Source organism: Tursiops truncatus, chromosome 3 (genome assembly GCF_011762595.2).
Source record: "Tursiops truncatus isolate mTurTru1 chromosome 3, mTurTru1.mat.Y, whole genome shotgun sequence".
NCBI classification, from domain to species: domain Eukaryota; kingdom Metazoa; phylum Chordata; class Mammalia; order Artiodactyla; family Delphinidae; genus Tursiops; species Tursiops truncatus.
Genome location: NC_047036.1, coordinates 48,097,625 through 48,125,401, shown reverse-complemented (window position 1 = coordinate 48,125,401; position 27,777 = coordinate 48,097,625). Strand labels below are relative to the sequence as shown.

General features: G+C 37.9%; 1 protein-coding gene across 1 annotated transcript in view; it reads right to left on the bottom strand.

Annotated features, from left to right (window-relative positions):
• ZSWIM6 (zinc finger SWIM-type containing 6) overlaps positions 1-27,777 on the bottom strand; it is a 203,989-nt gene that overhangs the window by 34,703 nt on the left and 141,509 nt on the right. The window contains exons 3-4 of the mRNA XM_019929999.2: positions 22,561-22,709; positions 18,859-19,009 (exon numbers count right to left, since the gene is read on the bottom strand). Coding sequence (XP_019785558.2) covers positions 18,859-19,009; positions 22,561-22,709 — 300 coding nt within the window. The remainder of the gene's footprint in view (positions 1-18,858; positions 19,010-22,560; positions 22,710-27,777) is intronic.

Here is a 27,777-nt window from a genome sequence, read left to right as displayed (position 1 = left end):
ATAAGAAACAGACCACTGAAATACACATAATATCGCAAATGCATTATACTAAGTGAAGGAAGCCAGAATCAAAAGGGTATATATGTGTACACACACACTTTATTATTCCATTTATGTGACATTTTGGAAAAGGCAAAACTAAATGGATTGAGAATAGACTACCAATGCTAGGGACAGGGAGTAGGTGATGAAATGATTATAAAGGGACTGTGAGGGAATTTTTGGAGGCGATATAACCATTCCATATCTTCACTGATCATATGACTCTATGCCTTTGTCTAAACTCAAAATTGTAAACTAAAAATGTCAGGTATATGTATTTTTATAGTTAAATATTTATGGTATGTATTTTACACTATAGTTAGGAATTTTACTGTATGTAACAAAGTAAATTTTTAAAAATTGCTAATTAATATCTGGATCAAACAATTTTATCTACTGGTATTCCAAAGACCTAAGTATGAGTGCTCTCTCTGCAGGATTTCTCTACAAGCCAATGGACATGGCACAAATCACCATCCTATTAATCGTATGCGTTTCCCATGCCAAGAACCAGGAAAAACAGCTTCAAATGAAACATGACCACATACTGTCACAAAACAAGAGACAAATCAAAATGGTGTCTAAAGAACCTGTAAGTGGCAGCCTTTCCTACTGAATCCCATTGGAAAATGGGATACAACTTTACCAGGCTTTAGATTTTGGACTGATGGACAACATAACAACACAAAATAAGTTACATAGTAATAATTAAATTAAATCTAATGAATGCTACAGACTGGATCAAAAATTGGCATTTCTATTTATAAGGCTACACTGAAGTCATTTTCCAAATCATCAAAATATCTTTTTAAAAAATAAAATTATAATATTCAACAGGTAATGCTTCAGAATTAAGAATCTTTCATGTTTTTCTTCCAAGATGTTTTTGTCCTATAATTCTACTACTCTTGAATACTTTATCAGATAAAACTAAAATCAAAAAGTTGCTCTGAAAGATGTGCTGTGAGACTAGAAATTTCATTATCAGGTTGTTAGTGTAGTATCAAGGTTCTGTGTAAAAGGGCAACCAAGTAAATTAATATGGACAAATAATATGTAAATATCTTTCCAAAATAAGTTTATTTATTTTCTGTGTGTCTATTTTATAATTCAGAATTCTGTATTTCAGTCCACGTGAGTGACCTATAATTTATTTTGGAAATCAGCTTAAAAGCACCACCATGTCAACTAAAAGCTAAGATAGAACTAACTTCAACCTAAATGCCCATCAACAGAGGAATGGATAAAGAAGATGTGGTACATATATACAATGGAATATTACTCAGCCATAAAAAGGAACTGAGCTGGGTCATTTGTAGAGACATGGATAGACCTAGAGATGGTCATACAGGGTGAAGTAAGTCAGAAAGAGATAAACAAATATTGTGTATTAACACATATATGTGGAATCTGAAAAAACTGGTATAGACAATCTTATTTACAAAGCAGAAATAGAGACACAGACATAGAGAATAAACCTAAGGATACCAAGGGGGAAAGTGGAGGGATGAATTGGGAGATGGGGATTGACATATATACACTACTGATACTATGTATAACATAGATAACTAATGAGAACCTACTGTATAGCACTGGGAACTCTACTCAATGTCACCTGAATGAGAAGGAAATCCAAAAAAGAGGAAACACATGTATACATATAGCTGATTCACTGTGCTGTATGGTATTAACTAACACAGTATTATAAAGCAACTATACGCCAATAAAAATTTTTTTAGGTATAGAAATTATATATCCTAACATATATATATATATATGTGTCTCAAATCCATTGTTTTTCACATTCAATTTCTTTTTCTTTTTAAAGATATAGCACAATACAAAGTTTAAAAAATAGAATTAAAAACCAAATTTATACTAAGCACTAGTTCTTTTGAAGTAACTCAAAGATAAAATTAGGAAAATACTAACCAATGTATACAATGCTGAAGGACTGACTGACTTGCATATGAAGAAGCTGACAAGGTGATAATGATCCAGTAAGCTTCACTTTCACTTGGTGAAAACTCAGAGCTTATAGAAGCCAGCACAACACTTGACAAAACCATATAATTCTACTTTTTAAAAAAGTTCTTTTGAGGAAATAAATATAGGAACACCAATTACAACTTTAATTAAATAATGATTATTATCACTAATAGTCACCATTTCTTGGGTGCCTATTCATGTGCTATAGGCACTATACTTAGGGCTTTACAAACATTCTTTTCATTAACTCATTACAATAATCCTCCATGATCAGAAATAATACATCCACTTTAAAGATGAGAAAACTAAAATGCAAACAGATTACAAGATCTTGAAAACAAGATCCTAAATATTCTTGCAAACTTTAAACAGTGATTTCTATGATTCAAGGAAAAAATAAAGCTATAAAACTAGATTTTCAGGCTTACATTTCTCTAATTAGAAAATTTCCGTTACAGAATGAGAAATTTTTTTTTAAAGCCAAGCCTTTATTAATTTAAGCCAGTAATGTTTTTTTATTGCTCACCTCCCTAAAGAGAGGTTTCATCTTGAAAGGATGTTCTTAATGTTAGATTCAAGTTCAGAGCTATAATGGATATGGTCTTTTACCTGAACAGTCACCACTACAAAAGCTGTAATTAGCCTTAATAACCAAGTTAACCAAATTGAGTAAGTCATCCTCCAAATTTTATTAATTCGGAGTCCCACTGTGAGCATTTATCTCCTTCCCCTCCAACACACTCCTGCAACATTTGTAGCTTTAAAAATAAAGCTCTTTGATGATTAAACACTTCATTCTGCTGTCCCTCAGAAATACAAACCCTTTTAAAAGGGTTTCAACCAAAAATAGGACAGAGCACTCAGGGAAAACTTAGCATTTCCAGCACCTAGCAGATGAGCTGGTATCTCGAAAGTATTACTGGTTCTTTTACAAAGGAACTTAATTATTCGCTATGAAGTACAATGAAAATAAATTCAATACTTTTAAATTGCTTTCCTAGCTTCAATGCCTCAAAGGATATAAAGGCAATTACCAAATCACCAGTGTGTGCATCATCTGGTTTCTGAATTATCCATGACACATTTCAGCTCTAGTCTAGCTTTTTCTCTACCACCCAGCATGCTTTTACTCTCCTTTCCACTACTCCACCTAATCTGCACTCAGTGATTTCAGCAAAAACATGTGCTGTAATCTACAAGTAAAAGTAAAGCAAAACAAAGAAGGCAACTCTCCTGGGATGAAGGAAAACAAAACCTTTTTTTTTTTTTTTTTGGCACAAGGTGAATGGTTCCAATCCACTCAGTGGTCTTAAAATCTGTTTGCATCCTATACCTGACCCAAATAGGCAAATTAACATGGACAATCACACGGAGACAGAAGACAAATCATCACAAAAGCCTTTTTATTTTTTAAATATTTTTATTTATTTTTTATAACGTATGGATTCAATATATTTATAGATTATGCTCCACTAAAAGTTATTACAAAATAATGTCTATATTTCCCTGTGTTGTACAATAGATCCTTGTTTTTTTATTTTCTACATAGAGGTATTGGATTAAGAAAAACAAACTACTATCTTTCCCAGCCCCCTTCACTCTCCCCACTGGTAACCGCTGATTTGTTCTCTTTGAGTCTATTGCTATTTTGTTATACGCATTTCTTTCTCGCATTTCTTAGATTCCATGTACAAAAGACTTTTTAGTTGCTTCTGTATTCTACCGGTCACACTGCCAATGGACAAGCACCCACACTCCCAACAAATGTAGGTAACAAGAATTAATGAGTTCTAAACGTCCTGAAGGCCAGTCTTGTCCATCAAACATTTCGATGTACAAATCACCACCATTTTGCCCCACATACCCAGTGTTTTACATTTCCAACTAGAAGAAACGTTTGATCCACAAACTCTGATCTGGAAAGGACAAAATATGGATTACCAGCTGTAAGACCTTGGGCAAGGCCACTTAGTCTCTCTGTGGTGGCAGTCCCTGACTTAAACAATAGAGATAATAATTCCTACCTACCTTGTAGGGCTGTTTACACTTAAGTAAGATAATACGTGCAGAAATGTTCTGAAAACTGTAGAGTTCCACCCAGCACCAAAAGGTGCACTCCAGCAAACCCCGGTGTAGAAGACTTGGATGTTGAGGAAATTGAGACTCGAAAGGTGAAAACAAGATTGAAGGACTCAGCTTGTGATTCTCTGAATACCGTTATAAATATTTCTACATTTAATAAAATAAAACAATTAAGAGAACATATTAAAAATATATCAGAGACATTAAACACTTAGGCTAGTAATAATGGGTTCTTGTGCAATCAATTTCCACTTGCTATATGTTTTTAGCTAGAAACATCTTTTAGTGTCTTCTTTTCCCTTGGTTTCAAAGACAGGCTTTTAAATGTGTTTTATTTTCCAGTAGGCCTCCCAGGCCCCACCCAAGGCCCACAGTCACTTAGAGGTCTGAGATGCTTTGGGTAATTGTATCCTTACCTACTCGAATGGAGGAGGCATTTCTCAAACTCATCCCCAACCCTACAGGGTTATATTAACACTTCCTCTGCCCATGGTAACCTCATGCCAAAGCATGGACAAAGAGCAGTGCGGAAGCCCATTCAGACCCTTCCCTCCTCAGCCTCCCTTCCCCTCCCCCTCCCACCTCAGAATCTCGGCCAAAACTTCTAGTCTACCATTCACTCTCCGTCCCTTCTTAGTGTCAAGGGTTCCAGTCTTCTACAGGAACTCAAAATTAAAACTTACTGGAACCCAAATTCTTATTTTTGGAGGGGAAAAACCTGCAAGTCAAGCCAGGTGAAATTTGGTGTAAGGAGAATATGAAGGTGAGGAAAAATTACCTTTATTAAAAATGGCGATGTAGAATACTCTAGGACTGTTTTACACTACTTCCTAGTAATACAGATTCAATTTTGACAAACATCTTAGTCCAACATAAGGGATAAAGTTAACTGAAATAACAGAACTTCATTTATACACATTATTCTATTCGACATTGCTAGAGACTTGGAAGGTAACCATTAGAAACAGCATGAAGTATTGTCAGATGTATAACCACTGTTCTGGTTATCTATTACTCTGTAAGAGAACTACCCTAAACTTACTGGCTTAATATAACAATGTATCATTGTATCTCATAATTCTGTAGGTCAGAGATTCTCTCCTCCTTACTTTTCCCCTGCCCTAACACAGCCTCTCTACGTGGACAGTGTGAGCTTTCTCATAACATGGAAGGCTCAGGATAGCCAGACTTTTTACATGAAAACTCAGGGCCCTAGGATAGAACCTTCTAAGAGACAGGAAGTAGACACTGCCAGTCACTTTTAAGGCTTGGGCCCAGAAACTGGCCGAAACATCTACTGTCATATTTTGTTGGTCAAACATCTACAAAAATGAGAGAACACAGACCCCACATCTCAATGAAAGAGTAGCGAAGGATCTGTGGCCACTGTAATCTATCACTATAACCGGGAAATAATGTAACTCAGCTAGATTACAAAATGGAAAACGAAGGTATTTACCAATGGGTATGAGAATGTTGTTACTTAAAATTATCAAATCCAAACAAACCACTCAACATATGAAAAGAGCTGCAAGTCAAGCAAAAAACAAAAAAGCCATTATGAAAACTTAACAGCATAAAAGGTATGCCAACACACAGTATTAAGTGCTGATTTGTATGTTAATTTCTATCCCTTCAAGGAAAATCCTAACAATATCATGTTACCCATGTTAGATTTCTAAATAGAGTCTACATTTACAGTTTTAAAATGTCTGTCTTTAGGGTACAAAGATCACTCCATCTAGTTCAGCTAACATATTTCTGAAAGTGAATGGCATACTTACTTATCCACTTGCTGCCATTTATTGAATATACTTCACACTAACCCTATGTGAAGTACTTTACATACGTTGTCACATTTCACCCTCAAAGAAAGACTCACTTTACAAATAAGGAAACTGAGGTTCAGAGACATGTAGAAATGTTGTGCTGCTATTAAAGATGGCAGCCAAGATTTGTTACCAAGGCCCATGATCCCCCCTCAAACTAACACTCTTAAACACTATGGTGTTTAGCCTTCTGCCTAGATACGTGGTCAAAAAGTACCTCTGTAAGTGAGGCTTCCTATGTACAGTCAGCATATATGAATTCTAAGACCAATGATTTTAGTCTTTTGACAGAATCACTGATCCGTTCCCTCATATTTCAGCAGTATAATACAAATGGTATATTACTGTTGAAAATTATGAAGTACCCTAAACGTACAGCTAATAAACCCTGTACTTTATTTAACCACCTACTCTTATATACTCAGAACATGTTGCATATATATTAATAGAAACATATCCAACAAAAATCTACCCCAGGTCCATCTAAAAAGATCTAATGAAACAAATGAAAACTCTGTATTTTTCAGAACTGACAGGCATAGCAAGTAAGTAATTTCACTGCAGATTAAAACAGCAGATAAACAATCAAAAGCTCAACTTACAATTCAAGATTGATTATTCAAGTCAGAAGAAATCTGTTTTCTCTGAAAATATGATGATGTACTAATATGAGGCCTCTTAGACTGCAGTCACATCAGCATTTCTGGGATAATGCACTTGTGTGTGACTGAGTGTGCTCTTTGCCTGCTGGGTGTATTGCTGGGTGGAGCATTATGATTTGTGACTGAATAAACCAGCTGGCCATTCTCTACCTCTTGCTATTCCCCACAATCAATATAACTTGTTCTTAAGGTTCTTTCTACTTCATGAGCTTTTTTTTGTTTGTTTGTTTTTTTGGCGGTACGCGGGCCTTTCACTGTTGTGGCCTCTCCCATTGTGGAGCACAGCCTCCGGACGCGCAGGCTCAGCGGCCATGGCTCACGGGCCCAGCCGCTCCATGGCATGCGGGATCTTCCCGGACCGGGGCACGAACCCGTGTCCCCTGCATCGGCAGGCGGACTCTCAACCACTGCGCCACCAGGGAAGCCCCATGAGTTTTTGTTAATATGCAAATCAATTCAGTAATTAATATAAAAGCTGGACATTTTTTATAAAAGACACTTTGGAATTCTTTATAAATGTACTCTTCTCCCTATTTTCCAGAAGATACGATGTGTATAATGCTACTGGAGACAGCGCAGGGACAGTGGCAGTGGGAAGTGGGGGACGAAGGGGTAGCGCAACCAATACCGCCTTCCCTAAAGGTGAGAAGAAGAAAGGCCAGTGACTCCCTTTTCCCTCTGTCTCAAAGGTGGAAAATGAAGACTTTCACATGGAAAATTTAATTTCTACTTTTTAATATCATGTTTATTCTTATGAAATAGTAGTAGGCAAAGTATAAAACAATCACTTTTGGTATTTCCCAGGGTTCCATAGTTATAAAACAATTCATAATATTTATAATATTTATTTTTGTTCTCAGAGGCTATTATATAAGAGGCTAGAATTTCATGCATGATCCAATTAACTAATTATACTTATTTAGAGGCCATGAAATGCCTAATTGCAGTCACAAATAGAAGATCGCTGGCAGAATTAGTTGTGCTAGCAAAACCGTAGGCACAAAATTTCTTGGGTCAGACCACACAAAACTCGCGACCCTAATTATAGTATTGTTCTCAGTACAATTCAGTCTTAACATGTTAGTAATCCATGTTTGGAAAATACGTTTAACTGGTAAAAACATTCTCTTTACTTTAAATTTGGTATGCTAGTTCCTAATTCACTAAAATACTTCTGGGGAAATTTCAAAATAAAGCCTCAGGGACACTGTAAAGAGAGAGTTTTTGAGATTACTTAGGTCAAGCAGGGCTGAACCCTCAGCAAAACAGCATACAACTGGTTATCATCTACCCAGGCTCTGAGAAAAGATGGAAGTAGAATAACCATCTTTTTGTGGTCAAGAAAGAAAATAAACCACAGATATTCCAAAACAGCTAACTGATATCCTGGATAATGTTCCTTTCAGGCAAACCTGTGGCCCTCATCTAATTAATATGCAGCCTTTCCATCCCATCTGACTTGTCAGTGCTACTGAGTCAACATGCACAGCTCAAGTGCTACTGGGTCAACATGCACAGCTCATCAGAAACACCCTGACCTCATTAGGAACCTGGTTCTATAGGAAATGACCAGAGCCAGCTCCTCCACCACTCACCACCCTTCTCCTTTTTGAGGGAGGGAGGAAAGGAAAGCCAGGAAAGGTAGAAAGAAGAGAAAAAGGCACAATGACCAATGGGGTCTTAGTTTGAGATACAAAAGGGCAGTCAAGAGTGAGGAGAAGGAATGTGGTAACCTACAAGAACATTTCCCACGTGCTCTGCACTGGCTGCTTAACTGAACTGTCTTCATAAACAGTGCCATGATTCGTCCAACAGTCATGACTCCAAGTCTATATAAATCTAGTTCTGAAAATATTCTTCAGGTCCTCAGGATGTCTCTCTCCTACAAGCTTCCCATTGGGCCCACTTTTCCAGCACAGACAAAGGACTTCCGGGATGAGAAAGAAAGTGTTGTATATTATCTAAATTATCTTCTCTTAGGCCTCAAAAATCCTCATTATGCCTTCTTATAGATAAGGAAACTGGGGTTCTATCTAAGATAAGGAACTTGTCCAGGGTTACACAGTTAGTGAATATGAGGATCCGAATCCATACTTAGAGAGCGTCTGGCTCCGAGAACCCTGTTCTTTATATTCTAGTTGTAGGCTCTAAACACTGAAACAATCCTGTTTAAGACAGAACTTATTGCAACTTGCCCCTTTGAAAAAACATGCCTGGTTAAGTGTGGTAAGGAATTACTTTTGAATATATATTACAAATTGATACAGAATTGTGACTTACAGTATGAAATATATTAGATCTATCCTCAAAATTTTCTGAAACACATCCTACATTATATAACCTCACTTCTTCTGTTGTCTTACTTGGGCTGCTTTTTATTTTTTACACATTCTGTTTTCTAACTAGATTATAAGCTCCCCAATGGCGGTGCCTACCATAGGGCACTATAAGTAGTAGGTTCTTGTTAATCTGCCTGCTGTACTGGTAAGGCACTCTACTGTCCACCGTATTTACAGATAAGTGCTTCCCTGAGCTACTGGTACAACAACCTTCCTTTCACTTACCATGGAGAACTAATTTAGGACAACAGATAATCAGGAGCCCTACCAAAAATAATCGAATCTACCAATGGTTATGATTATAGAATACTGATGACAGGTAAACACTTCAGCTATAGTGTGTAACAACCCAAGGAAATGGGTTTATAGTATTCTGTCATATTGGAACTGCAATTTTACTCATTAAAAACAATTTCTTAATACACTGACTTTATATATAGAGTTCAGAAAGAATCTGTGATGGGTACTGAGTTTCTTGAAGAACAGAATGTTTCATTTTGCTCTAATTCATTCTATCACTGAATTAAACTTTGATGTATTGGTCTTGACAAGTGCTTCATGCTGATTGTATTGTGTATGATAGTATAATCACTTCCCTTGCATTTCCCACTGGCTAGCTGATTAATGCAATAGATTACCTGCAGCACTGAGGGCAAGGGGGGAATCACTGCCCTTCCATACCCTAAACTGTGTTTATATTTCAGTGTGCATCTGTGTGTGTGCACGTGTGTTCCTCAGTACACAGACATCCGTGAAGATTCACCTGGTACATGGGCAGGAAGGTAGGAAAAACCAGAAGGGTAGGAAAGGAAAACTGATGACACAGTGAAGATCAATGCCTTTCAATCACTGTTTTCAGTACACCAAAAATGCTTACTTCTTAATGCTTCCAAATAAGTGTCTAGCGTTACAGTTCAATTATTCATTCACTTTTTATTCACAAGTATTTACTGAGCACCAACTCTATGCCAGGCATATTTTTCTTCTCACCTTTACTGGAAAACTAACTTTTAAAAAATGAATCACTTTCAATGTTCTATTAGTAGACAAGAAGGAAAAAAGTAGGGTGAGATTATTAAATGGACACTAATACAGGGACCAACAAGGATGGCCATGAAATTAGTTTAAATGCCCCGATAAAGACAGCAACTGACAAGAAGACTATTAATATTAACCACAGAGAGTAGTTTAATGGCTTCAAAACAAACAAAAAATCTCTCATTACTTGGTCTATACAGGATCCTAATTGTTTAGCAAAGAGCATTTTCTGTGTATGATCAATATGTATGGTGAATAGGTTGCTGGATATATTCTCATCTTTTAAATGTGTGTGTGTTGGGAGCAGACAGGGTGGGGGAGAGGTGAATTAAGACTTCTGTGCTCTTGGCAGCATTTTGAAAGCATTCCTCCTAACAGAATTTTCTCCCCGTTCCCAGCTTATATTTGACCCAAGTGTCCTATTTAGGCTCCTCCCGTAGAACCCCCTCAGCCCTTGCTCATCCACAAAGGAAGACTGTGGCTTCCAATCTAAGCCATTTCAAGATTGTTTATCGCTTAAGTCTGATTCCTAATTTATGAATGATTCTCTCTCCTCCAGGTTTGCTGAAGCAAATTCTCAAATTCTTAAATTACCCAAAAAGGGGCTGGGAAGCACAACCTGAGGTCAACAAGATTTGGCTGGTCATAGCTCAAAATCACAGAGATTTGGATTTCCATTTCAAAGGTTATCGCTGCTCACAGAATTGAGGGAGTGAGCCACATTTTGCATAACAACTACTGCCACTACTCCTGGCAATTCATCTCTAGATCAGAGCCGGAGAAAATAGCCCTAAGATCAGTCTAACTCATCAGTCTAAGATCTACTAGCTCATTCAAGCAATTTAATGTCAGATGGCACCTGTACTTTACATAGAGTCCTATCCTTATTTCAATTAGGAACTTTGAACTTGAGCACTAAAAACAATGTTACGAAGTTATCAGACAAGCTTACAGCAGCCTCACAAAGATTCACCTACTGCAAATCATTTGCCAGCCTGCCTTCCACCAAAAATATATAACGGAAAGTTATTCACATAAATAAAAAAGTCGTTCTCAGGTATACCCTTAAGACGAGTGGCTGTTTAAAAGCCTACTGAAGATAGTCACTGTCAAGCACGTATTTTAAATCTCAGGATCCTTTGTCCTAGAGAAATCTTAGTGGAAAGCCTAGTGTGTAAAGAGGCAGGAGGCGCTCTACCGACAGGAGAAGGCCCTGCCTCCTCCTACCACACTCTTCTCCCTCCCACCCCACCCCAGGGGGGCTCTGCGAGGCAGGGTCTGAACTCCCCATCTGAGTGACAACCATTATTCCTTTCCTTGGGTTCTCCCCAGACCTCATTAGCCCACCTAAGCTTAAATGAACCATGACAACATTAGCAAAGCACCTTGCTAGGTGCCAGCACATGCAGAGAACAGCCTAAGTGGCTGCTGCAGTCCTCCCTTGGCTTCCACTTCTTTCATTCTAGCTCCTGGCATCCTTGATTCCCCGTGAAGCCCCTGGGAATCGCAGATGGCTTAAAATGAGGCTTCTCAGACCTCGTTAATTTTTGTATGCTGCCACTTCAGGGTAAGAAATGGTGAAAGGAAATGATCCCCAGTCTGTCTGTCTTCGTTTGCACTCCCTCACTCCTCCTATGCTCTACCACGATGGGACGCTCTAGAGATCCACACTCTAGGAAGGAGACTCCCCCAGCCAGACTTCCCTTTGGTGGCAGTTTCTTGAGGGCAAGGGCAATACTAGCTTTTAAGAAGTGAGCAAAGTAAGGAGAGAAATTTTCTGAAATTGTTGTGAGGAAGAAAAGAACACATTATACCAATGCTCTGACATTTCCTATTAGCCACGAATGTGAGAACAAAATCTACCACCAATGGACTCATGTTATAAATAGAAAGACAGCATAAAAGAAAGTAACTGGAATTTATTCTTGGTACAAACAATGCTACCAGCACACTACATGTATAACACAGAACACTAAAGTGTATTACATCTTAACTCCTAGTCAAATCTCCGTGGTCTATATTTAGAAGAGTTTTATGAAAACACACAAAGGGGTGATCCCCAAGTGTTGTTAAAATTGTTCAATTGTACACCTAAATAATTTAGACAATGAATATCATGAAGAGTCTCCGATTGGCTAAGTAGGATCAAATCATCTGTAAACATCTCTTTTAATCCCGACAATCTCCTATTTTCTATTAATATGTATTTTTTAATTTTTCTCTTGATTTTCACTATTTCCCAGACAGGGTATTGAATGGATAATGAAGGCCTAGCAGCTGCAGTCAAGAGAAGGATGGGTGATCGTATTACACAGGAAGTATTTATCGTAGATTTGCCCACCATATAGAAATATGCATTCTCTCTTTTGGTTAACTTCTGACCCAAACTAGAAATTACTCTGCCGACTTAAAGCAGCAGAGAATAAACCCCTCTTCCCATCCCCACAGCAGAACAGAACCCAGAGCCCTATGACCCAAGAACACAGAGGTCTCAGTTTTAAGAGACAAATAGCAGTAGGACCACACAACAGAGAAAGAAACCAGGCCCCAGTAATGAGGACCCAGCAGCAGATAGACATTCTGAGAACAGTGCTGGAGGGAAGCAAAGCCTCCTGAGCAATACAATTGACAAAGCCTCTGTATTTAGAGGGAGCTCCGAATAATGAGGGGAAAAACAGAGGCTGAGACAGGAGCATACAACCCCATCCCAGAGCAGGATGGCCTAGCCCATGTGCAGGAGGGGCTCTGCAGAGCCTACAGACCACAGGAGGTAAACACAGGCCAGGACAAAGACAGTGACCTAAGGGTTTTCACTGGCTCCATAACAGAAGGGACTGGAAAATGAGACCAAAACTTCAATGTACCCCATCTACAGTATGTAGTATCTGTATATTATGATACACTTATTACATAATACAGTTCTCAATCAATAGCATATATTTGGCTCCTCTACATTAGTGTGTTTTTTCAGAGTCTGAAGTTAGAGAGCCCCTGTGAACACAGATGGGCAACTAGACTAGGTAAGCTCTGCTGACAACTGCAGTCAGGACTGTGGGACCATGGGGCGGGTGGACCCATGGCAGGACAGGCAGCTTTTGCAGGATTTACTGCCATCTAGGTGAGCTTGACTTTGTCCCTGTTCTCCTCTGAGGAGAGAGACCGCCAGGAAGAGAGGCATATTAGTCTTTTAAAATAAGTTGAGGATGGTATCTAGTTCAGTGGTTGAGTCTCTGAAGTCACTGACACATAGGATCAAATTCCTGCTCTGCTGCTGTGACCTTAGGCAAGTTATCTGGTCTCCTTGTACCTCAGTTTTCTTGGCTATAAAACTGGGGCTAATAACTACCTATCTCACAGGGCTGTTTTAAGAATTAAATAAAATAATGCATGCATTAAGTGCTTAGCATAGTGCCTGATAAATAATTGTTGGCATCTGCGTTATGTTTAGTAGCTGGACCAAAATGGAAAATAAAACAAAGCAAAAATCTAGATCCTGTAATGTCTACTCTCTCTCCTCCTCCTCCCCCTGAAGTTAAGTAACAACGAAGAATAACAAGGTTGGACTGAAAATCTTAAAGACAACATTTTGGATAATGAGTTTGAACCTTTTCACCTTCCCCCACTGAGTTCTCCCTGTCTTCATTCATGTTATTCCTTCTTTCTGTAGTAGTCTCACTACTTCTTCCCTACAACTCACCTCCATGAACATTCCTGTAAAACCATGTTAAGTTCAGTTTACTTATTCACTAATATGTGAATAAATTACTCTATCAAAGCGCTCTGCAGTTCATTCCAGCCTGTTCTAATTTCTCCTTTCTCCTGATGATTGTATCTCTATTCCCTCCATACTCCCGGTATCATCGTCAATGGTAAAATCAAATATTTAATACATCTATTCTCCTTGACATAGCAAGTGCTTAATACATACTGATCGGGAAACCACAACAAGACTTCTGGAAAGAAGTGTTAACAGGAAGGCATAGAAATGGTGTAAGTGGTTAAGCTATATATTCTCCTTGCACCCAGGGAAGACAAACTGGTAGGTGACAAGCAATCCCTGATATGTGGTTCATTAGGATTACATACTACACTTACAGCAACATGGAAGTTTCCAAGTCTGTACTGACATCTTTTTGCTGCAAGGGGGCTCTGGGAATTGCTGTTTTCTCCACTGCACTAGCAAAGACGTATCAACTTATATGGCAAACTACACTGGAATGCTTTCCAGTTCTCAGTGAGAAGCAGTCACTCCTTAGCCTATTCACTAGCCACCATCAACTTCAAAATGTGGAAAGCCTGAGTTTGAACTTACCATAGAAACTAAGTAAGGGGCTCCAAACAGTGGGGGGAATTAGTAAGCCTTTTGCTTTTGGAGACGTAAGACGGCATATCCCAGAAATTTCTCCACAGTTACCTCCAAAGCAGAGCCTCTAGAATCTTAGTTCTGGCTGTGCACAAAGGCCCTCCTGTTACTTACAGTACCATTTTGAATGTGTGACTTAAGCATATGTTTTCTTCCTTATTCAAGAATAATGTGGGTGGGTGCAAAAGAGGCCAATACTTGTATCTGCAATGATAGCTGGGACAGGGTTCTAGGTCCATGGAGTAGGTAATTTTTAGTACTTTGCAATATCTGTGGTCCCAGTGGGTGGGCTAAGTTCTCTATTGCTGAATGTAGATTTATCCTGATTCCAAGTCCCCTGAATCTTTATACTCACTCTATCTATCCAGCACCCTACCAAGGAACATTATATCTATTGTCTAATAAGGAAATGCAAACTAGAAAGAAACATCTAACTATGGCTATTTCTGCCCACACACAGTGAGGTACCTGTATCAAAAGCTTTGAAAAGAACTCAGAGATACCACCTTGTTCTTGTGAACTGAGTGAGCACAGCTCAGAGCAGTAAGGCTCTTGCAATGGCAGCCCAGCCTCTCCCAAAGAAACAAGGTTACATGCTAGAGAGCAAAACACCTGACTGAGAGAGAAAGTGTCTAAAATTTGGGGGGGTGGGGGAACATATTATGCAATACATATTATGAAAATGAAAATTTAAGAATTTTTCCCTGTGCTAAAACTGTAATTAAATCTTATTTAACTGTTTCCTCTAATGACATCCATTTTAATTAGGTTTTAATAGACTGGCAGCCACAACCTATAGTTTTATGAAGCAAAATAAAATTACAGTCTTGGAAGACATTTAAGGAAAGAGAACCATCTACACAGATGAGAGGTTACAATATATCCCCTCATCCCTAAAGACCCCCACGGTAATTAAGTGTGCTGAAGAGACAGCCATTAGGGCTAACAGTAGGTGTGCTCACCAATCTGCACTGGGCTTGAAATAACTCTTGAGATCCAAGGGTTATTTCTGTGATCCGTGTTCCAGAAAATCTGCATGGAGTAAAGAACACAACTGAAAAGGTATGTATTCTATAGCTCTACCAAATATGTGTAGCCACTACCAAATATGCAGCCTCTACTGTTGCAATGGGCTGTCTTACGATTTTAACATATACATGTTCTTACAGCTGATCATGATACAACACCACTCATCTTCAGAAGACTGCCATATGTTTGGGAAAATGAACATTATGTAAAGAAAGTAAAATTAATATATGAAAAACTGATTCACATGCAAGATAAATGTATCTGTAAATGAGATGCACTAAACAGGATCTTAATAGTATGCATCTGTATCTATTTCACACTACATTATGAAAATCAGGGAGTAAATCAGAAAAATTAACTCAGACCAAATGAATATCATAGGCATTTATTTTAGAAAAGAACTGAGCATAATCCTTCCTTTGTTAGCTAGAGGATGGGGCAAAGAAATTGGGCCTTTTGCTATCTCAAATAAGTATGCGTATCTTTATTTGAAAGAAAGAAAGAGTTAAATGAATATATGTTATTTTTAAAACTAATTTTGAAACATCGGTACTTAAATTTTAATAAATCACATATACTCAAAAAGTTGTAAATCTTGGGGAGGGGGATATCTGATCTTATGAAAAAATACAATTTTGTAATCTGGCTGACAATCTGATGCCTCTGAATCTCTCTGCCAAGAAGCAGTTACTTGGCTAAGATACTCTTACTAGTACACTTTCATCAGATTAAGGCTTTCATGCCAGGAATTTTTTTTCTCCTGGGGTACTGGCCATTGCCAGAAATGGACCTATCGAATCTACCGGTGCTAAGGAGTTAAGCATCTGAGATTTAATTTAACAGTTTCAGCTTTATTAAGCTGTCACAGAGCGGCCCTACTTTGATAACAGTAGCTGCTCCAATTATGGCTTGGTTTAGGGTTGACAAGTATAATGATTCATTCGTGGCACATGAGAAGCAATAAAAGGTTGTTTTGCATTACAGCTTTAAAAATGTGGGCACTTTTTTCATTTAATTTGTCACTTAGCTTTTGCTAAGAGGACATTTAAATTGCAGTAAAAGGCAAATGGGGCTTTTAGTTTAAATGTAATCCCCATATTTAAATGATCTGTAATGGTGCAGTGTTGGAGTGGGAACACTATTGTCTCACAGTGGGTCCTGATGGTGACATGTGACATTTGTATTCAGGTCCTGTATTATCCATGTGGCTAAAGGGCTTCCAATTTCATTTCACAGCCAGAAGCCTGCAGAAAACACCAATTAACTTGCAGATCCCATTTGCCGACAAAACTCAGCCTCTTCTCAATGTCTGGCATCTGGCAGTGCTCAGCATTTAATTCCACAGCAGAGCCTTGAAGCAATGTGAGCCCTGTGCAGGGGCACAAAGTCAAATTCCCCCATTTTCTTAAGAAGCAAAATTCTTTCCTTTTGAAGTCCAGAAGCAACTTTTAGTTAACTTTTTTGGTGAATGAATATTAAGATGTGATAACTATTGTTACTGCTACATGATATTCTTCACAGAACTTAGAATTCATTAAAATGGCAAGTGACCTCTGCTCACCATCACAGTATGTAGGAGAAGTTATAGCAGTCTAGTGATGATTGGGTTCGGGGGAGGGAGGGTGATCTGTGAAAAAAGAAAATACAGGGCAAGAATATGTATTCTTCATCCTGGACTGAAATCAAAGAACTTGTTTAAAGCCTGGTCCATAACTAGAAAAGTAGTCCATCAGAGGGTATAACTAGCATTAGCTAGTAGAAACTTCCACCTAATGAGAATTAATCCTTTTGATTGAGGGCTGAGGTACATAATTTTCAAAGCCAACTTGCAGAAGTGAAATATGACTAATGGATTAAATGCAAACCCTGAAAATTTTATTTAACTATATCACTTGTACATTTTTTTTGGTAACCAAAAAATTTAGTTGGTATTTTCTTTCTAATTAGTTATTTGTTAATTCTAAGCTTCTTTAAGTACCAAAGCTCTTTAAATTTTATTCATTTAATATTAATCCAATAATAGTTTTTTTTTTAATGCTAATCCTTTTTACTGCCATAAACCAACTAGTCAATTCAACAGTTACTACAGAGTTACAAGACTGAGGAGTCTTTACTTGTAAATCACTCAGTATTCTATAAAAATTTTTGTTTAAACCATGCATTACACTTGTGTTCTCCAACCACCACACCGGGCCCCCAAACATTTCCTTCCAATACATTGAAAGGATCCACTGTAGTTACAGATTGATTTAAATTTTGATTGAGGGGAAGGCCACTAAGCATTACTTCAGGTGACCCAAGGGAAGTACTAAGATTATTACAAGATACTTAATAAAAATATTAGGGAAAAAGGTCAACAAATATCTAACAGCTGGCAAATAGCAGACACACGTTAAAAAACAAACAACAAAACAAACAAGAGTTGTCATCCACAGCTCAGTTCCTGAACATACATCCTATTAATGGGAAAAAGGAAATTTTGGTGTCCAATTCTCTACCAACCTGCTGTACAACCCTAGGTCACACTATGTCATTTTGTGGAAGTCTTCTAACCTCCTCAGACTTCAGCTTCCTTATCTGTAAACAGTTCATCTCAAAGGTCCCTTCCAAGCAATTATCATGTAGTATCTTCACAGACATCAGCCTCTCTTGGTCTAGACATGGGATCAATAGCATGATGTGGTCCATCATTAGCCAAGAGGAAGACAGAAGGTGAAGGTATGAAGACTTCTACTATTCAATTACACTGAAACTAGGATCTTCTAATAAATATATGCATAACGTAAAACTAATATAGGCATTGACAAAATATTTGCCAAAAATTCCATTTGTCACATATAGATTTCTTAATAGACAAGATAAATACATTATTAATTTCCCTAGCAATGAGCACAGAGTAACAAGAGTCATCCCCCCCAAACTTCCCAGTAAACATGAGTAGTAGATTTCTCCTTTTTTCAACCACCTGCTATATTTATATCTTTACCACCACGGATTTGGGAAGCAATACAAATTAGAGTTTGCAGTGTCTTTTCCATTCTGACAATCAACAGTCCATCTAAGTCAATAGTAACAAAAAAAAATAAAATGAATATTCAAGCTACTTTTGATAATTTTAATGTGGGCAAAAGGGGAAAACAGCCAAATTTTAGCTGAACTGATTACAGTATCAGTCTAGAAATAAGTAATCAGTTCTATTATACCAAATACCTGTTTTGAAATATAGCTTTTTTTTTTTCAAATATTTAAAAGCAGATCCCGTGCTTGCTTTCCTCAACATCAGACAATTCCCCAAAAACACTGCCAAGATTGGTTCCTGCAAATGCCTCATTCTTCCTATTCTTCTAACCAGTGTATAATGGCAACAAGTTCATATAAAAGTAGCTCTCTCTTCTGCAGTACTCTGACCATGCTCTTTAAACATTCAACCATGGTCTTTGTCCACACACAACCCAATGGCAATCCATCAGGAAATTTATACTTACCCAGCTCATCCCAGAGCTGCCTATATTTGTCAGTCATTGCAGTGCCTTGTTGCCTCCAAAGTGACAGACGAGGGTCGGCCATGAACTGCTCTGTTATCAAAGTCAACATTCGGGCCCCGTTTGAGTCCCTCATCTTCAACATCTCCCGCACCTAGTGGGGAAAAAGCAGACCTTCAGAAAAATGTTAAAAAATGAACAGCAATACAGAGACAGACTACTTTATTTCTTTGGGGAGGGAGGGTGGGGTGGTGGTGGTGGTCAAGTCTTCACACCATCCTTCTTAAGCAAACAAAAGTTGTTAAAAACGAGCCTCTGAGGGACTCCCGTGGCGGGCCAGTGGTTAAGACTTCACCTTCCAATGCAGGCGGTGAGGGTTCAATCCCTGGTCAGGGAGCTAAGGTCCCACATGCCTCGCGGCCAAAAAAACAAAATATAAAACAGAAGCAGTAATGTAACAAATTCAATAAAGACTTAAAAAAAAAAAGGTCCACATCAGAAAAAAAACCCCAAAACCTTAAAAAAAGAAAAAAACAAACAAAAAAAAATGAGCCTCTGTCCTAAATGGCTATTTAATCAGAGAACTGACCATTAATTTTTTAAAATTATGTTTTAGAATCCACACGAGGAAAAGAAATTTGCGTAACTTCCCAATTTTCCCCCCAAATGTTTTTGTCAGCCTACAGAAAAATAATACCAAAATAAACAAGACAAATCATTGGGCACCTTCCTGACTCCCTAACTGATTGCACTTAACCACCAGAGTAGTAGAGTCTAAAGCACTGTACTGAGAACTCTTTAGAGATCTTCTAAATTGATCTGATAGTGTTTATAATAATAGCATCTGTCCTTCCATTGTTTTAAAAAAAGCTTTATTGAGACATAATTCACATACATACAATTCACCAGTTTAAACTGTACAATTTAAACCTCTTTCAGTGGTTTTCAGTATATTCAAGTACAAGTCCTACAAGTGCTTCATTTTTTGAGGTAAATTAGTAATTTCACTAGATTCTTTCTGACCGAGGATTTCCATGTAAAGAGCAACAGCATACTTCTATTCACTCAGATGGGACTGTTTTTGCAATGGTAAGAGGAAATGTAAAGGGCTGTAGGTTCAGAACTCTCTTGCTCCAAATGAGCAATCCTTGAAGCAGAATCATAACCACTGACCTAGTAAGTTAACTTGGCTTCTCTGATGGAACCTCAAGCTCTGTCCATTATTCTTGTTACATTTCCCAAATAAACAAGAAAACAAGAAACACAAGGCTAAGTTGCTCTACAGGAAATCCTAAATGAATCCATCCATTCTTAAAGTATATACCGCTATGTGTTCAATGAATAGGAATCCCAGCTGAACATCAGTTCTCTGTGTAGAAAATTAGTGGAGCAAGGTCATAAGTAGTAGATAAGGAGAGGGGAGTCCTTTTATTCAAAATTCTTTCTATGTGAAAGCCACATGAAGGAGGAAACAGCAGATCTTCAATAAAGCAGCCTAAACCTCTAGATCAATAGGTTCTGCCTCAGTCCTGTACCCTGACGAGTAATGGAACCCTCCCCCCAAACCAGGCTTCAGAATTTGAGCCTTGTAGAGAACCCAAATGTACTTGTGCACTGAATCACAAGGGTACGCTTCCAGAAGGGTTTTTTGAGTAATCTTAAGAAGGACTAAAAAGGAGAAAGAAATGGAGTTGCCATTTATCGGACATCTTGCTAAAGAGTTTTACATTCATACTTACCTTTTAATCTTCACAACAACCATATAAAGTAGGCCAGATTATAATCCCCATTCTACAAATTATAAAGCCATCCCTCAGAAGTAAAGTAACTTGTCCAAAGGACAAGAGGAACTACTGGAATCAGAATCCGGATCTGCCTTAACTCTGGAAGTTATGCCATGTCCAAAATTAGATGTTGCTCTTACTTCATATGGCATATACAATGTGTACATCATATAGAAGGATAAAAATAGCAACTGCAGGCCAGTCTAATACCTCTTTCACATTGCTTCCACTAGGCCACAGTGTACTCTCTGCTGATAAGAGAATCTATGAAATACTTCCTGTGTGTCTAAATATACCAAAACTTTAATATTACCTCTGTATATCATGGATTTAATTTAGTATTTATTTTCCTAATAAATTTCTACCCTACTACTCAGTTAGCAATAGCAATGAAAATAAATGCTTTACTATTAAGCATACAAACCAGAACTATTAACCAACACTCAAATACATATACATTAATTACAGCCTAATGGTAATTAATTTTCAGACTGTTGACTGTGAAGTATTACAAGAGTCTGAAGTGCCTATGAATTACCAAAGAATGATTAAATCATGTGAAATAATTTTAGAGTTAAATGTATTTTTACTGTAATCTAAATTCTTGAAAAATTGTCAATCTAAGTATGGTATATGGAATAAATCTTTTTTTTTTTTTTAACGTTGCACCACGCGCATGCTGGATCTTAGTTCCCTGACCAGGGATTGAGCCCATGCCCCCTGCACTGGGAGCATGGAGTTTTAACCACTGAACCACCAGGGAAGTCCCGGGATAAATCTTCATTTAAAGGGTTTTCATTAATCAGAATACACTAATTTTTGGCTATAAGCAGTAACAGAGTTTACTCTAATTCTTCTGAACTACAAAAGCTTTTAAGTATTATGAATATTAGAGAAGTTGTTTAACATAAATATCAATGAACACAGTTATCTGTTCCCTTAAAACCAATTTGAATACGTTATCTATAAAGATGGCTGTACCCCCAATGAAAAGACATTGCTTTAACATTATTTAAAAAGCATTTTATCCAGTATTTAGACATGTGTTTATGGTACTAAGAGTTCTGTGTAAAGCAAGACACAGCTTCTGTTCACAATGAACTTATAATGAAGATAACTTTGTTTCTTAGGCTATCAAATTTTGGTGATGAAAATTAACATTTACCAAGGGCCAACTACTGTTAGACACCATTATCATTTAACACCATAATCACAACAACTTGAATAGATATGCTACTATTAGCTAATTTTATAGATGAGGAAACTGACTTAAATAACTTGCCAAGGTACATACACTCAATAAGATTTAGAACTGAGATTTAAACCCAGGTTTGTACGACTCCAAAGTTTATGCTCTTGAAACTAATTTAAAGATATCAACATTAAACTAATTATATAAAGCACATCTTAAGGACTATATTCAAAGGTATGCTCTACTTGGGAAAATTAACTAGAAGAAGAAAAAACTTGAAAAGATGGCATTTCAAATAACATTAAGCTATTTTATTTTTAGTACTGAACAGTTTTTCAAAACTGTATAAATTACCACCATTTTATTAATAAGAGCTGAGAAAGACAAAAATGGCCCATATCTTGTCTAAAGACACCTAAGTAAATTAATGCTTGCATTACAACACAGAAGTCTCTAATGGTTGATAATAACTTAGTCTATTCTTCCCCCCACCCCACCCCGGCCATGCCACATGGCTTGTGGGATCTTAGTTCCCCAACCAAGGATTGAACCTGGGCCCTGGCAATGAAAGCACCAAGTTCTAACCACTGGAACGCCAGGGAATTCCCAGTTCTTAAAAAAATAAATAAGAATTTAAAAAGAAGCCTTTATCCTATTGTAAACATGATCATATATACTTTCTATAAATGTATATATTTAGAATATTTCTTTAAAAATAAAAAGTCATACCTTTGCAAAGAGCAAATTAAGCTGCTTCCCTGATCCGTGGTACCCGCCCTGGGAAAGGAACAGTTTAACCTGTTCTTGAACCTGCTCTTCATCTAAGTGCCAGCAGTTTTCATCATCTATACTAGCACCTGCTGTTGGATCAGGAGCACCTAGAAATAGAAAGAAAAAAATAACACATATGCTAGGAAAAACGCTGGGCTAAAAGGGCTCTGATAATAAACTTGAAAAGAATTAAGATTCTGTATTTTTTGCCTAAACACTTTTTAATCCAATCTCAATTTCAATATACATACAAATGTATGACCGAAAATAAATGTAAAAATTATTCTTTTATTGCCAGAACTTTGCTGATTTGTGCTAGGCCAAACGGCGATGACTTTAGAGCTGAGATGTTTCCCTTTTTTAAGATCAGAGACTATACCTTTGGAGATGAGTTTACAGGTTCCCTAAAGAAAAAAAAAATTCACAAAAATGTCTCACTGTAAATATGTGATGTTTATAAAAGCTCTACTGTGTAGGACACGTTAGTAAAATGCTTTTCAGAGACATCAGAAAAATATGAAACAAAGTAAACTCAGCAGCGTATTTCTCTTTACTATGTTAATTCAAGAAGCTTTCACCATTATCTGCTGCTGTATAAACTACATGCTGACATAAGTCTTTAGTTGCAGAAAACCAAAGATTAAAAAGGGAAATCAAGCCACATGGGAACAGGCAGTGCAGCTGTTGTACTAAACCAGGTTGTAGTATCACCTTGCCAAAACTGCGTAAATATTTTATTGCTGAAGTACGCATAAAAGAGAACAGCTATGTAACAAGCCCTGTGTGTAGACTACCTTAGAAACTCAAAAATTACCCAGATATTTAGGCAGGTGAAAATTGTTTCATTATTTATTAATAAAATAAAATAAAATGGTATTTAAGGCCTAAGATTCTTAAGTAATACAAAAACTAAATCTAAAATCTCTTCTCAATAGTGTTTCATTGCCTTATCAACCCTTAAAAAAATACATGTGTAGGTGTGGTTCTACACTTCTTTTCTTTTAATGATCTAATGCAGACTCAACTGGCGGGGGAAATAATCACTAACATGTGCTTAGAACCAGGGTCCATTAATCCCTAGGAGGAAGACAATGGGTCTGTGAACCTCCCTGAAAAAGTGTGCTTTCAGTCATTCAGCCGACATATTTACTGAGTGAGTGCCCTCTGCTAGACTTGGGGATGGACTGGGGTACAAAAGAGAATTCCTCTCCTCACAGAATTTACCACCTAGTTCAGTGGCTTTCAAACTTTTTTGACTGAGACCCACAATAAGAAATATAATTTATATCATACTCAATACATCTGTGTATCTGCACACTTATATGATCACACCTATTTATTAATCTGAAGCAAAGGTATGATGAAAAACTACCCTTATTGTAAGTGAAGAGGTCTGATATTTTCTATACTATTTCATTTTTTTTAAAGGCTTGTCATAATTTTTAAAACTGATTTCATAATGTATAATGGGTTGCAATCCACTATATGAGAAACACTGTTTTAAGTATGTGAAATAAATATCAAATGTAATAATCACACATACAAATATATAATAATAAATGAACTAATTGTTTATAGAAGAGGACAAAGTGCCAGGAGATCGTATCAGAGAGCTCTGACCCGGCCTTGAATTGGCAGAATAAGCATACCTTGAGGAAATGGAATTTGAGCTGAGATCTGCCTTAAGTAGATTAGAAGATAAATTAAGGCAGGAAAAGGAAGCACTGGGTCTGCATGTGAGACTAAGAGCTTAGGCAGAGGTCTCGGGCATAAAGGAACATGGTACGTGGATGAAACAAAAGATAGTCCATGTCCATGCAACTCAAAAGTAGATGATAAGGAAGAAGAGCAATACAAGGCAACTCTGGGGAAGAGAAGGGACAACTCTTGCCAGGCCAGAGAGCCCCGACAAGTGAGGAGCTTAGTTTTTCTCCCTAAAAGTAATGAGTGGGAATTCACGACAAGGTTATCCGAAGTGGAAGAATGGAATACTCTTCAGTGAGAACAGAACATCAGTGAGAACAGAAATGGAGAACCTGACAGAAATTTAGGATATAAAAGCAAAAGGACTTGGTGAAGAAGTAGATACATGAGATATGGGCGATCAGGGGGCTGAGAGAGACATGGTTTTCTGGATTAAACAACTGGACGAAATACTGGACAACTCACTGACACACAGACCACCAGAGCAGGATCAGTTTTGGGGGAGAGAGGGGCACTGTTTAGATCATAAGCTCAATTTTATTTTTATTATTATTAGTTCTTTAAAAACATTTTTGGCCGCACCGCGCAGAATGCAGGATATTAGTTCCCTGACCAGGGATTGAACCCACACTCCCTACAGTGGAAATGTGGAGTCTTAACCACTGCACTGCCAGGAAAGTCCATGAGTTCAGTTTTAGACATGGTGAATTTCAAGTACCTCTGAGATAGCTGGTCAAGAAGAGGGGACAGGATTTCAAGTAGGGAGCTGGATATACTATGGGACGCAATACAGGGTAAAGAGAGCGTCTAAGATGGAACCCTAAGGAAGGCCAACACTTAAAGGCTGGGCAAGAGAATGAGGAAGGATAGCAACGGGAACGAGTAGCCTATTAGGAAGAGCAGGAGAGACTGGCTCTTCCAGAAGGCAGAGAAAGCTGTTCCAAGTAGGGAGTAGGCAAGTAGGGAGTTATTTAAGCTACCAGAGAGCAAGGATTATATCTGCCCTGTTCACCACTGCCTCCTAACACCTAGCCGGCGTTTGCCATTATCAGGCAATCAAGTACTGGGAGGAACGGGGGAAAAGAGGGAGAGAGAAAGGCATAAATACATTCCACCCCTAACAAGAAAAGGAACCCTAACAGAAAGGAACCACTGCTAAAGTATCCTCACATGCTCTATCTCATTTTCTTCTCACAATGTCCCCTGGAGGTGAGTATAGCTATGATCCCCTTTCTACAGAAGGAGAAACAGGTTCAGAGTGGTTATGACGTGTCCACAGCCACAATGCCAAATCCGGTCTCCCATTTCTCTCCCCTGCTGAAGAATATATCCCAGAACCTTGGAGCTCAAGTTTAACCCTGAAGGTATCAAGGCAGCAGTAGTCAAGTCAACTGTAAATCAAAGATAAATTTAAGGAAGGATACTGAGATCTGTTAGTGTGTTTCTCTTTTACAGGAAAATTTAAGGACACACAACGTCGTGAAGAGTTAACTAACCACTGGGGTTACATCTGTAACCCCTAATCTAGCTCATCCCTTTGATTCTAGAGAAAGACAGACACAGACACAGACTCACAGACACAGACACACAACTGCACAAAGACAGGCCTCCACTTCCTCAACCTTAAACTTCTATAACGTAGGAATAAAAAATTAAGTAATCAGTTGAAAAATAAAACATAAATTTACTCTAAACACAACTCAACATTTTAGGAATAAAGACATGTACACTGTACATTATAGAACAGGAAATTAATGTCCACAACAACAACCCCCTCGCAAAAGAGCAAATTTATTTATTAAACTTTTTTTTTTTTTAATTTATTTTTGGCTGTGTTGGGTCTTCGTTGCTGTGTGCGGGCTTTCTCTAGTTGAGGCGAGCGGGAGCTACTCCTCGCCGCGGTGTGCGGGCCTCCCACTGCAGTGGCCTCTCTCGTTGCGGAGCACAGGCTCCAGGCGCACGGGCTTCAGTAGTTGTGGCTCGCACAGGCTCAGCAGCTGTGGCGCACGGGCCCAGTTGCTCCGTGGCATGTGGGATCCTCCCGGACCAGGGATCAAATCCATGTCCCCTGCACTGGCAGGCAGATTCCCAACCACTGCGCCACCAGGGGAGTCCTATTTATTAAACTTTAATTCCCAAGTTTAAACACTTAAATGCTAACATGTCTTGATTACATGCAGTAAAGTATTGCCCAAGCCCTGTATAAAATGTAGATTTGCAAAATTTATTTCTACTTGTTAACAGCTGTCTATAATCAAAGACAAACCTCTCAGCATTTAGCTTTGAGGAAGGTATGCGAAGAGAATCATAATTCATGTATTTATACATTTGCTATTAGATATTCCCCCAGTTGGGCAGGAACCAGAACCTGTGTATGTAAATTAAATGATCCATTAAAGTGTTTTAAAACCTATCATATTTTTTAACCCTTATTTATATTTATAATTATAAATGCTATAACTTTTAGAAGTGTATAGTTAATCTTTGTGAGCATTTTATTACTGAGGCTTACCTCTTCAAAGTTTCAAGCCTTCAGGGAAAGTGAAATTATCTGTTGAAAAAAGTGAAGCAGTTTGTCTCTCACTCCCAGCTAGGGTGTGTGGATTTGATTCACCCTCCTACCTTGCTTACATAATGCCATAGGAGAAGAGCAAAGGAGAGTTCAGAGACAAGAAGGACTACTGTCCAAGTCTTTGGCTTTCCCTGCCTGCTACTTGATTTGGTTCAGATTTAGTTTTGATTTACCCCAATATCAAAAACTCTTACCCCAGCGGTTCCCCAAATTAGGAGTATATCAAAACTCCTGAGGCACACCGTGAAAAATAGATGTTTAGGCACCACTTCAGACCTACTGAATCAGAATCTTTGCCACAGATAAAAAGGCAGGGGCAATGGGGGTGGGGAGTGTGGCTGGGAAACACTAGTCTATATTTGGAGAGAATCTTAAACATGGTGGCACATTTTGGATCTTACTTTTGAAAAGTATTCAGGGTTCTAAGTCATCAGACAGATGCCTCTCCAGCGTACTGACTGAAGTAAATTTAGGACATATTGACTGAGATATCTGTCTCTTGTCACAAAAACAGTCACTTCTAAGCACTGGGCAACACCAAATCATTCTGCAAATTTTAAACTGAGATATTAAGACATGTTCACAACTGGCTTATACTATGTTTGGTATGTGGAATTATCCAAAGCTTTGGGTTCTAACGGGGAACTTAAAGCTTTCTTTTTTCTTAAACTGCTGGAAAACAAATTCAAACAAGAAGCGAAAGGCTTTAGTTTACATCTTCATGCTTTAGTAACACTGTTGTCTAAATAATGCTTTAAGCGTTTTATATTTATGTAGCAGTGTTCTTTTTTGTTAAAATTAAATTGTCAAATTCAGTCTACAGAGGCAGAATGCAGGCAGCAGATGTCTACACTGCAGAGGTGATTAATTCAGCCTCTTTTGCAGGACCTATAGAAGAA